General features: G+C 36.3%; 1 protein-coding gene across 5 annotated transcripts in view; it reads right to left on the bottom strand.

Moving 5' to 3' along the window:
- CPEB3 (cytoplasmic polyadenylation element binding protein 3) overlaps positions 1–17,331 on the bottom strand; it is a 97,171-nt gene that overhangs the window by 18,795 nt on the left and 61,045 nt on the right. For all 5 annotated transcript variants that reach the window (XM_069796663.1, XM_069796664.1, XM_069796666.1 and 2 more), the window contains 2 exons: positions 16,171–16,338; positions 14,239–14,328 (listed from right to left, as the gene is read on the bottom strand). In XM_069796663.1, coding sequence (XP_069652764.1) covers positions 14,239–14,328; positions 16,171–16,338 — 258 coding nt within the window. The remainder of the gene's footprint in view (positions 1–14,238; positions 14,329–16,170; positions 16,339–17,331) is intronic.

The raw sequence follows: 17,331 nt of genomic DNA, 5'->3' as shown, positions 1-17,331 counted from the left end.
AAAAATTATATATAAGGTTAAAGAGTATTTGAATATCCACATCAGAAGTCTGCATATCATCTCTTGATTTCCTATGTAATTGACCTCAAATCCATAACTCCCAAAATTCAGCCCACTTAAAAAATCAGATATAGAAATCATATTCTAAGGGTCATGTGTTCTCAGTTTTATAACAGTGATGTTGAGTGGCAGAACTAAAACAATGAAGAGAAGGACTTCCTCTTTACTTATCCATAGCAAGTCAGAACAGTCTTTGGGTAGTCACATTTATTCATTTCATATGCAAAATGGAAGGACTACTTAGACTTGAAAAAAGTTAAACTACCTTTGAAGCACATTTTCCTTTATTCTATCTTTTTAAAGTTTAGACAGTATCTTTTCTGATGTTTTTATAGGCTCCAACATTACAATAAAATCTACCATCCACCAAAGATCTCTTATAAAAGTATTTATATATATATATATCTCTACCTCATATTAATATGTAAAAAATAAGATGGAGTTAAACTGGCAAAGAAAATGAATGTTCTGGTCTCACATCTTTTATTTTAGTTTTAGATGGTTGAGATGGCTACCTCAAAGAAGTAGATTTAAATAGACAATTTTTAAAATGAAATATAAATAGCACTTATTTTTTTTCTGGATTTTTAAAAATAGTTTTGAATTGAATTATGGCTATATTTACTGGAACTTTTAGAATAAATTTGTTTTAAAAGCCACAGCAAAGGAAGATTTAGAAACAGTGTGAACCAAATTTCTAAATCAGTTATTGTGATGACAAAGGGTCATTGCTCAAAGTCACCCTTAGTAATCTTATTAGAAGATGCTTTGAACATGAATAAAGCACATTTCTAAATCCAAAGATGAAATTACTATTAAAAATTAAAACTCATTTTTGAAAAATAAAAATCCAAGGTGTTAAAAAAAATGCAGATTTTCTTTTAAACATTGCAGTGACATGCCTGGATTTTTAAAAAACATCAAAGGTTTTAAATACTTAAGAAACCTCAAAATAGAAAGGGCTGTAATCTCACTTAGCTACTGCAGAAGAGTGAAATTATGTGTTAGTCAGGGCTGCAAAGATGAATTTCTTTTAGTCAGTCTAATTTTAAATGGCATTGTATGACCCTGTCAGCTGATTCCTTTCTCTAAAAAACAAAAGGTGTATAAGAAATGTGAACAGTTTAGCATCTTACAGTGAGACTCCTATTCATTTTTATGTGTTTTTGATGAGTACCAGACTAAGTCCAAGTAGTCCGATACGTAAGAAATTCCCCATTTGCCACATTAAAGACAGACAGGTTTTGGGGTAGGTTTTGTTTGTTTTTACTTAAAGGTATGTAGTCCATATCCTCAGTTCCATTGAAAAATAATTGGATCCTTAATCTAAATAGCAATTAAATGAAGTGTACATAGTTAAATGGAAGACAGGATACATAAGAAAAGTCAGCAAGCAGGCAGATCCTATGGAAGAGTTGAATGAAAACTGAGGTTCTCTATCAGTAGCTTCTGCAAAATAAATTGTATGTCTTCATAATTCCAATTTTACCATTAAATAGTCCACATCACTGAGATTACCAAAAGAATGGAAACTAACATTTAACCCTTACTACTAAGGATCCTACCATAGCACAAATAACAGAGTTGTCATAAATATTATGGAGTGTTTTTCCACACATCTTCAATTTAAATGGAAAAAATCCCAAACCAACACCCACAGAATGTGTGCTTGCTCCATGAGGACATGCATTCTTTTGGGGACATGGGACAGGTATCCCAATGTTCCCTTTGCACTTCAGCGCTGAACAGAAAGGAAAACATTTTGATAGTGCTGTAGTGAATATATACAGCTAAAGATTTACAAAGTCCTTTCAATTCCAAAACGTGTCAAGATGCAGAGGGGATTTGCTAGTCCTCACTATTTCAAGACTTTCACTGCTTATGGGGAAAAAAACCCCAGTATACCTATACCATCTCAGTTTGTCCAGTAGTAAAAATACTCCTACCTGTATTGAAATTGAAAAATACTACCACCTGTATTGAAAAAGAAAACACTGAAATGCCTTTTTTTTTTTTTAAAGCCAAAAGAATATTCTATAAGCATACTAAAGCCTCTCTTTTTATCTGGCGTTTTACATCTGCACTAGAGTAAAACATTGCAACAGCAAATTTATAGGGTTGTCTCCTCTTTCAAAGGTCACAGCCATTTTAAAACTTCAGACTTCAGACTGCAACATGATCTATAGCAGCTATAAATCAGAATTAAAGGGTATAAAAACATAAAAGAAAGGCTTTAACATACAATTTGGTTTATTGTAGCTATAAGAGTAGTCACATGAATTAATCATATGAGAAAGACTAAATTTTTGATGAGGCAAGAGCTGTCTTTGTGAAGTTTACTGGGTCAGCAGCATGAAAAAACCCATGCATTTACATTCATGAATATCAAAAAAGCAACTAAATTCAGAATTAAATTTTTCAATTTTGGTTTTCAAGAGCAATATGAAATGGTGACTGCTCTGGGCAGAGCAGCTTATTGTCATCATCTGGAGGGGGTCAGGTCTGCTGCTGCTGCTTTTACTCTGGACAGATGGCTGAAAAGAGATCAGTTTCCAAGTTTGAACAAAACCTGTTACTCTTCTTTGCAAATAAGCCGATTTCTAATTCTACTCCAAGCAACATTAACATAGAAAAATTCTAGATAAATATAAATCGTCTGCTTGATTTCAGCTTCTATTTCATGCATAGTGTCAGTATGAGGTAAAATAAATGAAACAAAGATTTTCAGGGGAAGAACGCAAAAGTCAAAAAAATCGAGGCTACTTTTAACTGAAATCAGTTATTTAATTATTAAAATTTGATATTGGGGTTTACAATATAAATGATTTTCATTTTAAATATGTTTTTCTTAAAATTTATTTTTAAAGAAGAAAGGCAACAGCACTTACTAGAGCTGTCATACACAAAACACTCAGGACGGTTGTCAAGAGCTTCATTCAGAGTAAAGAACTTCAATCAAAAAGAGAAGATAACCAATGTCCTTTACATAGACCAAGCCAGCAACATATTTCCTGATTTTGTACAATTCTAACTCTCCTGTGAGCAGACAGATAATCTGCACTTCACAATGAGTGAACTGTGCCTAGAGAGGAACTGAAGTTGTAAGACATTTCTTGAGACAGAATGCAGAGCTTCAGTACCAGGCTTTGACTTTTCTACTTTTAGTCAAGTAGTCAATTTGTCAATTGCTACTGTGGTGCATTGCTGGTTAATAACTGGTTTGAATGTTCACTCACATGTGGATTGTTTTGAGGTTCTAGTTGCTCAAGTTTGTCTTTGTTGAATATATAGAAAAGATGCAGCTTGAAAAACCTTCCTTAATAACAGAAGGTTTTTCCAAAACTCACAGTTGCAGAACAAATTTCTCTCTCTCAAAAAAAAAAGTTTCTGCTTAGTGAGAGTATGCATTTTTCTGGGAGATCAGAATGGTTCATTTTACCAAAAAAAAAAAAAACCCTGGACTTATCAAATCCTCTAAAACATTATGTTTTTCACTTTATTAAATGAAAACTGCACAGCTTCCATTGGTATACAACAGACTACTGATTATACTATCTCAGTATAATCAGTAGTCACATGCATCATAGGCCCCCAAACTAGACAGAATTTGCATGGTATAAAGTAGATAAAAACTGCCAGCCACAGCACTGAGATATCCGATAGACACCAGTTCTCAGCTGCTCCTAGCTTTTGAAATCAGCAAGAGGCATATACACTGCCTTGGGCAGACGCATCCACAGCATCTTCCATTCCAGCACCTGATGCATTCCCATTGCCAGTCCTAACCTCTGATTTGAGACAATAGAAGTATAATTTGGGATATTACCTTTGATAAATGGCTGATTTATGTATTTGGATGATATTGCACTAGTTTTATATTACTGTATCATTATCTTAGGGGTAGAATTGTGCACATCACTGCAGTGATTCTAGGAACAGAATACAGAATATTATAAATATAATGCTTATCGAAATTTATAAAGAGAGCACAAGCTTCTAACACATGAAATGATTACAACTGATTGGGGGGGGGGCAGGAGTAGAGAACGACTTATTTTTTAGATGACCCTCAGAAACAGTGAATACACTGCAGTGCTAGTACAGAAAATCTCTCTTCACCACCACCCCCAATCATCACCTTGAACTTATTTCAATGATTTGAAAGAAGAATTTGATGCTTCATAAATTATTAGTAAAACAAGACATAGCACAAGCACAAAATATTATCAAGTCCTCAATATCACTATTCAAAGGACTGCTTTTATCCTGGAGTCCATAGTACTCACAGATCAATTCATATATTTCCATTTACAAAACAAAAGAAAAGGCAACATTTAATGAAAAGAGTATCTAGATGGGGAACAGGGGGGCACAAACCACAGTAAAATCTACTTGGCTTTAGAAGTGGTTAATGAGAATCAGACAAACATTTAAGTGCTTCCATCTGACAAAAGTGGTCTGGTTACTTCCTATAAATAAGTGATGGAAAGCTTTTTCTGTACTTGGATATGTTCAAATTCCAGGTAATGCTTTCACTTCTCCACTCTGGTTTTGCTGCCTTAAATCTTGTTTTAGTGTCTTAGGCATTAGTGGGTTTTGAAAGAAAATTTAGCCAAATACTGTGAACTGACAGTCATTCAAATCAGAATTAGCAGCATTTTCTTTCATATGTACACTATGAAGTGACAATAGTGAAGAAGGAACATATTTTCAGTCTGCTTAGGAGTCTTCTAGCCATTATCCTATGCAAAATTTCAGTATAAACAGTAGCTACATAGAATTATTTAATGTAATTCACTTTAGCTTAAATATCCATTCACTGTTTAAATGTATCATCAATAAGAGACTTGTCAATCAGAATTCATATGTTCTTCCCCATACAGACCTTTCATAGTAGGTACAAATCCAGTGGGACTCTATGCCAGACTGTATTTTTACCTCCTGAGTAGGCCGTGTGTGATGTGTAAGCTACTTAGTGACTCAGTTTGATCTAAGCAGTATAATATACATGTACACTCAATTAGTATACCATATATCACAGTCTAATATATTTATTTCTCATCCACAAAAATGACAGAGATGCACGCCCCTGAAAATGTATGACTCAGTGCTCTTATTTAGTAAGTGTCATGAAGTCAGTCATCAAGCTCTATGTGCTTCCATTTCACTAAATACAAAGCTTTCTTTAAGAAAGGATCTGCATCTCCTGAAGTAAGAGCTAAAACAGTTAAAATTCTGAACTTAACCCTGTCCCTGATTTGGATAGCTGATGATATGCAAGATTCATCTTTGATTATTAGAAGATAAATTCATAGGGCTCCTCCTTTCTCTTTGAGATCATCTTTAAGAACATTAAGATTTAGAACCTGTGATAACAACCAAGTCTAGTGTTATTAAAATTAATTGCTCAATAAATTAAAAAAAATTCAATTTGCATGTAAGTTGGTGTCAGTTACCTATACATTAGGGAATACACAAGACACACTCCTGAAAAATACAAGACATACTCCTGAAAATACTCCTGAGTACATACAATATTCATAAAGCTCATAAAGGAATGCATTCTTTAATAAGGCCTATCTGTAACATTTCCTGTTTCTGTCCAAAAGACACGTCAGTAAACTTGTCTGAAATTTGATTTTTTTTTTTTTCTGGCCACCATCAATTCTTCAGATTACTGCATCATTTAACCAAACACTTGTCTATTTTCCATTTAAATCAGAAGTATATTTTTAGTCTAAATAAGTCAGAATTTCAAGAAGTTTTACTGCAGGTAACACCTGCACAACAATGAAGAAAAAAATATGGGCACTATACACAGGTAAATCTTATTGAAAAATCCTAGTCAATTATTTCAGCATCTGCCCAAACAAATTTACTGCAAGTTAGTCAAGAAAGTGAATGCTTGGAATTGCTATTTAAGGAGAACCTACTGAATTAGGCATTTGATTGAAAGCTTGTGATGATGAGTAGTGATTAGCAGATGCATGAACCAGACTCCAATCAGCTGCTCTTCAGATTTTGGAAGCAGCAATCCCCTTGAGACAAGCCTCAAATATCAACTGTGACTTAACTCAATGTACTCTAATAAAATAGATAGTTCATGTAAAGTGTAAGAAATCCCATTGCCATCTTAACCCTTCCAGGCATATAACCAACAGAGAAGCATATAGATGATTTATGGAAAGACTGTTCTGGGAAGAGAATATTATGCAACTCCAACATGTGACCTTTAGTTTCTCCTAAAAAGTCAGGAGGCTTATGAAAAAAACCTATCAGTAGGTGCAGATGCAATGCATATGAATTTCAAAACTGGCTTTGCTGGAAGCAATGGATGTGGTCTAAGTATCTCTCCTGGTGTAATCTAGCCCATCAGTCAAAGCAAAAGTGAGTGGTATTAGATACAATGTAATAGAAAAGCGATACATAGACTGCAGACCATGATACAGGCTTTCAAAGTAGCCTCCTTTAATTGCTACCAACAAATCAACTGGGTCTTTTAGAAACCTGAATTTTTTCTGTGGGAAATTCAAGGTCTTTTGATGAGACTACTGACCAAGTTATGAGACATCCCTTCTTCTTCCAATAATCACATAGTCCAACAGAAGTCATCTAGAATTTAATGCAGTTTTGAATATAGCAACATACCTTCCATATTGGCTTGTCTTGTAAAAAAGGTATTTTGCTTCTTCCAAAAACTTCTGAACAGCCTCTGAACAGTTACAACTACAAAACACTTCTAGCAATTTATTACTAATGCTATAAAATGAAATTACATGGTTAATTGCTGTCAACGCCCTAATTATATAAACCACTTTCCAATAGATTCACATATGAAAGAGGCTGATTGACAGATGCACATCCAGGCTGAAATTGAAAACATGACACAGGATTGTCTTTACAATTTTTTTCTGGAAACTCTGGGGACTAGCACATTAATGAGGAAGAATATAAAAATAAGTTGTTTTTCTAGCAAATTAGAAGTGCAGCCATGAGAAACTGTAGACTTGTATTCATCTTCAGAAACCAAATACTAAAATCTTTATTTTCATGTGGATAACAAGCAAGTCTGACAGTAAAATTTATCATATTAGCAACATGCACTGGAAAAGCTACTCTAGGACTATCACAGTGCTTGAACTCTCACTTTTGAGCCAACAGAACTTTTCCTGCTTAAATAATCTGCTTGAGCAATAAAGAGGAACCTAGGTGATGGAGAGCTACTGAATTTATTTCCTGTATGACACATTAGCTCCAAATGCATATTACTTCTTCAAAAAACAGAAAAGTTAGTCCTTTATTTGTCTGTTGTACACATACAACTTATTACAGTACACAGACATCGTATTACCCAATGTGATTTGACTGTTGATCCTAAAAATACATTCATCTGAACAGAAGAACTACCAAAAATGCCAGGACACTGGTGAGTAACCAAGAATCTGTTGAGGATGTACTCCAGCCTATCAGAGATATATATTGAGAACTTTGAAGTCTTGGGGGGGGGGGCGGGGGGGCACACGACACAAAAAAACAAGGGAAAAAAAAAAGTCTACACAGACAAGTGTCCTGTAGACTAAAAGTCAACCACAATTTCTTGAGGACAGACACCCCCCCCCCCCCAAAAAAAAAAAAAGGGATAAATTTATTGATAGGACAGAAATTTAAATTTGGACAACAGCCTTCTTTTGTGCTATAGGCAGAAAATAATCTGATTTCGTCCCATTACATAAAATCTTACAAGAGACGACTATACGTTGGAGAATGTCTTACAGAGTGTTACCAAGCATGTGGTGTGGCAAGATCAATTCTTACAGAATAATAATTGAGAGCCAGAGCTGCTGTCAGTAATTGCAGCCCAACATCTGCTCCTCCCAACCCCACCACCACACCTCAAAAACAGTCCTGAAAAGGAGCTGATTCGGTAATTATGGGCATTACATCAAGTAGTAAGACTGACAGAAACAAATCTACTACCAAATCCTGTGAAGACTATGGATGCTGAGACCCTTCTGAAAAGACCTGGTCATTCCTTAGTTGCTGACTGAAGAAGAGTCAACAAATGCTAGAAAATTGTGGTTTCTTCAGGGATAAAAAAAAAAAAAATCTATAGCAACCTAGCAATTATGAAAGAAAACAGCATTTGTTGGAAGCAACATGAAAAGTGGGAGAGAATAATCCTGCAACACTACTTCAGAATCAGATTTGTTCTGCTTAGGCTTGATTGCTCAAAAATATTTTTATATTTTGCTTCATCAGATTCTTGTTTACCCCTAGAAAAAGAAATTACAAATGGCATAGTTTTAGGGACAGAGATTCTTACATGAAGCAAACTCCTTGAATGCTCTTTGATAACTGGCACAGCAGTCTCCAAGACGGACATTCTAAAATCATCATTATCAGTATACCACCAAGAATCCTCAAACATTTAGGACAAGACAGGAAATTGTGTGAAGATCTTTAAAAAGGGAGACTTAAAGAAAAGTCATTGAAAACCTAAAAGAAAATTTGAGTGAGCAGCTGCGTGGTGCTTAGTTGCTGGCTGGGGTTAAACCACGACACTATGCAAAAACCACCTTGTTACACAGCTACAGAAGAACAGATTAGTATGTGCTGCATTTTGCTACCACACATTTTGTGAATTGCATTGATTTGGAATTATGCTGCCCTGCTGTGGGAAGACACAGAGACTACAAATGATATACATGACCTCAGATGTCAATGGGTAAAAGACTGATACTGCGCACATGTGTGTTGGAACGTATGTAAACAAAGTTTAAAAAAAGATCTTGCATCACTATTTGCCATACAGTATATTTCTGGGTAAGGAATGTCAAGTTTCCGTTCTAGCAAATATTACGATCTCTCACTTCAGTTTTTAGAATACAGAAATTGGCTAGGCATTTTATGCTGACTTTGGTAGTATGGTATTAGATCAATTAAGCCAAAGCAATTAGTTTCAGTACAATAGATTGCTGTATTCAGACAAACCAGATACTTCTTGGGAATATGGCTGATGAAATTAGAATTATGACTCCATACTTTCCCCTTGCACCCGTTCATTCTTGCTCCTGTGGCAGAAGCTACTGTTGCCACTGCAGTGGCAATGGAATTAACCATGCAAATGGTCCTCATCTATGAAATCAAGATCAGTTAGAAGACTACTAACAATAGTGTTCCCCTCTAACATTACTTTAGAGATCATCAGGAAGGCTCATACAGTCTGTCCCACCGGTTGTTTTAAATTAGAGCATGAGAATCACTTCATAATGTTACTTTGTGCAACTTTGCATACACTTTTTTCTTCTTCATGAGATGTTGTTCACCCTTAGTGTCCCCTGTGGAGCAGTAGGGACAAGTGTGCTTAATTTTATCAAATAACAGAATAACTAACTGAAGAACAGGGAAAACACAAGAGGATCAGACTGCTGCACCACACATCTGAATCAACTGTAAAGCCAAAAGCATTTCTTCTGTTCCAAACCCATCCTATCTCCAAGCTCTGCCATGCTTCATTTTCTCACTCTAAATCTCATCTTTGTCCAAACATCAGTCCTCCTAAATGGAAAGGAACAGAGGAAGACTTGTGCATAATTTTTGTCATTTTGAAATACGTTGTGCAGTTTTTAGTGGTTGCTAGAAAAATCGTAGTTCACAAAGTTATCATAAAGAAAAATCAGTAAAGGCTTTTTAAAAAGTTGTTTAAAAGCTAGCTATCTGTTAAAAAAATAAAAGAATGTTTTTGAAACAGTTGGCACCATCTGTTTAATAAAAAAAAGAAAAATAAGACAGAAGCATTGCTTAACTCAGCAGACCAGCAAATAAGTAAAAAACCCATAAATTTCTATTTCAATAAAATATTAATTATCTGGATTTTGCCAGAGAGAAATAGACTGTGTCATGGTAATGTGTAACTACATTTGATAACATTCTTCAGCGCATATTTCATTATTTCTCAACATCTCATAGGTACTCAAAAAATACTTAGCCACAAACCACATTTAATTCCCAAAACTCTGTGGTGAAAGCCAAGTAAACACATTACGAACTGGGCATCTGCTTACCCAAGACCAACACATGGCATTTATAATTTTGCCAGTTCCATTACTAACATATCCAAACAGATGCCAAAGGAAGTAATCCAAAGACTTTTCAGGCAATGGGAATGAATTGGCCTTATTCAGAGGCAAAGCATTAAAATCACCTCATGGATGACACCAGCATAAGAACATGTTGCTAAGCATTACAATGCATTGGAGGGGTAAAAAGAAATGTTAAGGCAGTAATACAGATGCTCAGAACTAGAAATACGAACCTCTTATGCACATTGTCAGCTGTTACCAGCTTGTCTTGTCCAAGTGCACAATACATGCTTTCAGTGACAAAAGAGCTGAGTGCCACTGGTCCCTCTTCTCTCAGCAACATAAATATTGAACTCACCAGCAACCAATGCATCCTGTAAGGGCTGTTTGATCTATCAGATGATTTTGGTTTTATTATAATGACCAAAACTCAACCACTGACCTAGCCAGATTGCTTTCCCAATTACATGCTCACAGTGTATTCTGTGATGTCAGGCAAGACTCAGTAAGGGTAACAAATACCTAGAATATCTGGGAAAACAAGATAACCTGGATAATACAAATAGTATAGATGTGCTTGAGGAATACGGTGCAGACACATCCATGTTGATCTGCGATCCCCCAAGGTCCAAAAGCATAATGTTGGCACTGCACTGAAATAAGCCTTGTGTAACTCACCATGCTAGAGATTGCAGTTCAGCATATTTCACGCACAACTGTGTATGTCCATCAGGTCCAGCACTAAATCTGAGGTACTGTGCCTAAGCAGAGCTGTGGTGACACCATCCTGCTCACGATGCCAAATCCAGAAAAACCTTTGTTCAAGCTCAACACTGCAGGAATGTTTCTGGACTCCAGCTAGTCCTGAAAACAGCTTACATGCCACTGCACCTAAGCTAATCAACCATACTGACTAATAAATTAGCTAATAAGGCTTGCTAGAACTGACTACACATCGATGGCCTGACTTGCTCACTAAGATAACCAGATAAAGCCCTCAGGGGGGTGGTGATGGTGGGGGAAGTCACTAGACTGTAAGCAACATTTTATTTTAATCTTTGAGATTTCATGCTTGATCAGATTAGCCATGGCTAATAGTTCCTAGTTCCATGGCTTTTGTTCCTAGGCCTAAGAATATCAACAAAGTGCTCCTAATATAGTATGACTATAGGGAAATCATATATTGTACCAACATAGTAAGCATTCCACAAATTCAGTAAATTACACCAATAAGTAGATACTGGAAGACTGTATTAATACAGCCAGGACTGTGAGGGATGTCATCACCTGGATCTAACTATGAAGACAGAAAATGATGATGTAAAATGGCTCCAGTGTAAAACTTAGCTGAGTATGCTGACCCATGGCATCAACTACTGATGTTGTCTGCTCCAAACCTCTAACTAAATGCTTATCAAAGCAAACAAACAAAAAAATATTGAACTTTGTTCTAAGTCCAGACACTGCCTACTGGTCTGACCCTACAGACACGAAAAGAGTCATGAAAAAGGCTATCCATCAAAAGGACACTAAAGTCTGTCTGGAGGTGATGGCATATTTTCAGAAAGAGCAGGATTCAATTTTACTGCCAGTGGAGCACATTCAAGTAGGTGGGAGAAGCCTTGGAGGTCAGGCTTTATTAATATGTGAAGAAAGATCAGTCTACACACCATCCCCACTGCATTCCAACAATCCATTTTTCTTGTTTTCCTTCGAGATTGCTAGCACACAAACACCAACTCATTCTCTCCTCTATCATTTAATCTGTCTATTTTTTTTTTGGACATATTTTCCATTTGAAAGAATCACATTCAAAATGTCAGAGAATTTACAGATTAGCAATGCAACATGGAAGAGAAGATATCTAGAAAAAGGAAGAGAGAAAACATTTGAATTCATGAGTATGACAGCTGAGTAAGTCATGTCACTGAATTTTGCATCAAGCATAATTTCAAATATCTCTTTTCATTTCACTGTATTTCTTAAAGAAATGCCTCATAGTGCATCAAAACAGCTTAAAATAAAAAAAGTTTTTTAAAAAATTATTTTAGTTCTAAAAGAACTTTTAATGAAAAACAGCAGTGGAGACATTTTATTGTGGTACTTCTGTCAATGATTCCATAATAACTTTTGAAAAGAAGTACTCTTTATAAATATAAAGTAGACCAAAAAGCTGTGGAAAAAAATAATAATACACATTCAAACTTTACCCTTTGACTCCTGGTAATAACATTCGGTCTTCTATGGAGATGCTCCCTGTATGGGATCACAGTAAATCAAGTACATTTGACCTACCGAGCTTAACATGACTGTAAGTGAATCTCAAAGACAGGAATGCAGGACGTATGATGCTGCAGCCCTGATTGATAACTAAGAAGTCAGTTATAAATAAATCTGGAACAGTTGGGATTGACTGTTGTTTAGCACTTTCAGACAGACGTTCAGGGCAACTGGCAGGGGCTTTGAAAGCTGTTTCCTGTATTAGAATCATGACAAAAATAGAAGTGAGGCTGCATTCCCTTGTCTTCTGCTAAAATAGATCTTACTCAAAAACATTTTTACAAGTTTGGCGAGGCATAACTAGTCCACTGTCAGATACAGAACAAAATCATAATTGGAAGTCCCACGTTGATGTACCATGAATAGTTACTTATTGAATTAATAAGAAAAAAAAAAAGAAAAAAAAAGTTGAGAGTAGTAGGAGATATTAGGGACAAGGAGAAGCTGAGAAGCTGGTTTTACTACTTTTTTTTTTAACTTGTAAGTGAAGGTACAATCAGAATTCACTAGCCAGAAGGCCCTAAAAACCTTTAAAAATAAAATAAAAAGGGAAAATCATATTTTACCAACTATCCTTCAGAATACATGGGTTTTTTTGAGGTTTGGGGTGTTTTGTTGCTGGCTTTGGGGATTTTTTGTTAGTTTTGTTTTTAAATTCAAGAACAGATGTTGCATAATAAGTACTGACAGCAAGGCTGAGTTGTGAGAATGGAACAGGAAAGAGGGAGCATGTATGGGTTTTTGTTCTGTTTTTAAGTGCCCCAAATACTGTTTACAGGGCAAGCATTTGTCACAGAGTTATCTCGCCTCCAGCACTTAAGCTTCCAGATAAATTAAGTTGGCTTTTATTTGTGTGGGTTTTTACAGTCAAAATATATCTATCAAAATATTGTAGTATTAGCTAGTTCACTGACTGAACAGCCCATTGTTCTGCCAAAATAATCAGTAGCCTTAATGAGCAATTAAGAGCTTTCAGGGTCAGTGAGAACAGAAAATCTTAACATATAGATCAGAAATTCTGTGTATAACTTCATGCTGCTATTTCAGGTCATGAGTGAACTCCCACGCTATATGCAAGAGGCATGCGTGACTGAGAATAGAATGTATGTAGTATAATACAAAATCATAGGAGAGACTAGGATACAATAAGAGCAATTTTATTTAGCCAAGTAACTCTCCCAAACAGGTTTCCCGTAAACTGGTCTTTCTCAACCAAAACAGGTCTGCATAGCATTTTGCTGCCCCACATGCACACACTCTAAACCACCTCGAACCAAATCAGCTCCAACCTAGAAACTCTGTGACAGTGGTGCATGATGCCAGCTTGTCCTCTCTTAGCAGAGCTCCTTGCTGCAGTTCAGTACCCAGTGAGCCCCAATGCAGACCTTGTGGTTCTTAGCAGGATCACAGCTTCTTGGGTCAGAACACACACAAAGCAGACTCATGCTTCTCTACAAAATACTGTGTACCCAATCCACCAGTTACTTCCAGCTATTATTCCTACAGTTTCTACACTATGCAAACTGCAACAGAATCAGCACTAGGAAATTTCTGCAACTTGCCTTCTAAAGTAAGCCTAGTATAAATTAAGGCACAATTCAAGCACTCCAGGCTTGCTGAAGAAGTACACAGACAGGACCAGATTTCAGTCACTGAATTATGTTTTTTCGATCACAACTGCTGAAAAATATGCTTGTTGAAAGAGAGAAAATTCATCATAAAGAGTCGAATCTTTTCTTTGTAATGGATTGCCACACTGCAGATGTAGTTTCCTTTTACCAGAACAGCCTACATAAATGTATTTTAAACTAATTACCTTTAGGTGGAAAATATGACTTGCTTTCAGCTTTATGAGGCCAGTCCACCACAAGAGGTCCAAACCTACGAAAGCTGGCAGTGATCTCATCTACAAAAAACAAATGAGGCACCTTAGAGAGAATCTGAAGACTGACAGTGGCAAGGTAAAAATTCTTACTTTAAAAAAAAGAAAACAGACTATTTTCTACACCTATTAGGAACAGTGAAAACTGCAATAATGTACATAGACGATGCCTAAGTATTCTTTCACCTCTATGCTATATATGGCTGTTTAAAAAAAGTAATATTACATTCTGCTAATACAAGTTTGCAGCAGGATTAAATGGAAACATGATCTGTCAGAAGTGAATATGTTTCAGCTGCAGTCTATTTCTAATTATAGCCACAAAGCAGGGTCAGATGCAGCCACATAGGACTGACGGAGGAGCTACATGTCAGCATGGCCACTCCTTGTAGCATGCCCTAGAAAGCAGGCTGCCTCAGGTCATGCGACTGTGGGGATTTCACCTTCCTCAGCCCCCTCTGGAAACCTGCCTTGAATTACTAAGTTGCTAAATTTCCTTTGGGTTTTAAGCATCAGTTTAGAAACACTGTGGAACACACATCTCAAATTATCCTATAGAGCAACTTTGTTTTACATGCAAATGCTTCAGAAAAAAATTATTTTAAGTTTTGTTTTTTTTTTAATCTTTTTTCTCAATGCATTTATTTATATACTTTAAAGAAAGAATTAGTTTAAAATTCTGTCTAATGTGACGGTAGATAGATCAGAGCAACAATCTGTCAGGAGAAGTTTGAAGACAAATGCAGTGGTTTTCCAATTTTTTGACTGCCATTTGAGATGTGTCCAGTTATCTGACCCCATGAGCTGCATGTCATTTTTCAAGCAACTAGAGCAACAAAACACATACTGCATAACTCAGGAGCGGAAGGAAAAAGGTGTTACTGGAGTAGACCTCTCATGGAAGAGGGTAACAGCTCCCAAGTGGCCCCGTTACTTCCTCGCAGGATAGGCTGGGCATGTATTTTGATGCTGAGTGACCCACCAATGTTCACATCAGTTGTACCTGATGGCCTGCTTCTTCTTACAGCTGGGGATTCAGACTACCCAGCAGTTCCTGTATCAACAGTCCTGCAACTCATGATGTGACATGGGAACTGCATTTGAGCTGTTTGTAAACCATAGATTGGCAACTCATACTTTTTCTTTATTCAAGTTGCACATGGTTTAGGTTTTGGTTTAGTAGATCAGATTCAGAGATCCCTCTCTTTACATTATAATGCATCTTCAAATTCCCTATGTATGCCAATTGAAGCTAGATAGTGGTGGATTCCAGCTATATGAAAAATACACCAAAAACTGTCACAATTTTGGTTTGGGAGTCAGGGTGTGGAGGGGCACATGCAAGTAGAGCAGATACTGATTGAGACTGAGAAAAAAACCTGACCATCCCTACTAAGCTGGTTATTATTTTGTAACCATATTAATTGCCCTACATTTGTCAGCTGAAGACTACATACATGCTGGATACAAGAACTGATGAATTAAAAACCAATTTATTTTGGCAAGGACTGTATTAAGTCAACCACATCTTTTAAAAAGAACAGGGAAAGACTATGGAGGAGTGACAGTACCCAATAAGTTCCCTTTTTCAGCTTTCCCACTTTATGTGGGAACACATCCTGCTACTGCAGAATAGAAGACCTGCTATGCAGGCATTTCTGTCTCCATCTCTTCTGATCTACAGTACGAAAGAATGTCAAGTAAATTCTCAGGTGTTGCAGGGGGTGGTTGAAGTGTTTGTTTTAAATAATGCCACAAGTGACATACCTGGAAAGTTACATTTGTTTTTATGAAAATCTGACCTTTTAAAAGTAATTATATGAAAGCCAATTCCCACATCTCACCAATGTAACTTATTCACAGTACCTTCATCAATGTCAGGAGGAAGACCTCCAACAAACACCTTTCTAGAATAGCGTTCCACTCTTTCACCATTCTGACAGCGTGTTGGAGAGCTGAGACCCGATGATAAAGACTGATCACCGTGACTGTCGTCTAGGAAGCCATCTTCAAAAGGAAAGAGTGAAGACCGACCTGTAACAGATTTTGTAGTATCTATAGTTAACGCTATTTCCTGGAGAATTAAATATTTAAGTAAAAAACCATTATCTTTTCCTTTTACTTTTATTGTTTTGCTTTAACAGAATTTGCATTAAAGGACCCAGCTAAGTGGTCCAGTTATCCAAATAACATTCATTAGTATTGCTTCTATTTTTCCAAGACTATGTTATCCTTACAAGACAATAAACCTAATTTAACTTTAAAACAAACCCTTTCAAATAGCTAGCAATGAAAACCAAGTTATCTGATGAAATTGTGTGTCATAGCTATAGAAAGAACCTTTGTATGATTTACATTTCAAACCGATTCTTAGAGATTTAAATCTTCCATAAGAGATCTTGAAGGAATGATCTTAAAGAGCAGATCCCTCAAGCCATTGCACTGCAGAGCAGGACAGCCTCCTTCAGAGTGCTTTACAGGGTCCTAACCACAAGGGCTGCATCACTTCCTCCTCGAGTGAATGGAGGCCCAGTCTGAGTAGGGGGGCAAACAGCAAAATAAACATAGAAAAGCTTTGTATTGTGGATATTAAACATATAGGTGAAGCAAGAAGCTTAGCTAACAAGAAAAAAAAATAATCTTTAAAATCTTATTAAAAAAACCCACAAAAAACTTGTGCTTGAAGAAAAAAGTTGTTAGCTAGGGCAGCCTGTCAAGCTGTTACTCAGTGTTAAAACACCCTTTCAGTAATGAATTAACAAAAAGCAACATAAATGGCTGCTACTCAGTTTGTTAATGAAAAGTAAAGAATTTGTGATCATCTGATGCAATTAACTTGTTGCTATTACTACCAAAATATGCACACATTATCTTAAGAACAGATTTATTAACCCAGAAGATAGAGATATGCAAAGTCTGTAGGTAAGCAACACCATTGAACATGCCAACTTCAGAATTTAGTCATTCCCTATACCCGAGTTAAAAATTAATTGTGGAATGTAGAGATGTATAAATGGGAACCCCATC

Source organism: Haliaeetus albicilla, chromosome 11 (genome assembly GCF_947461875.1).
Source record: "Haliaeetus albicilla chromosome 11, bHalAlb1.1, whole genome shotgun sequence".
NCBI lineage: Eukaryota > Metazoa > Chordata > Aves > Accipitriformes > Accipitridae > Haliaeetus > Haliaeetus albicilla.
The sequence above is the reverse complement of the archived record's forward strand: the minus strand, read 5'-3'. Positions and strand labels throughout refer to the sequence as shown.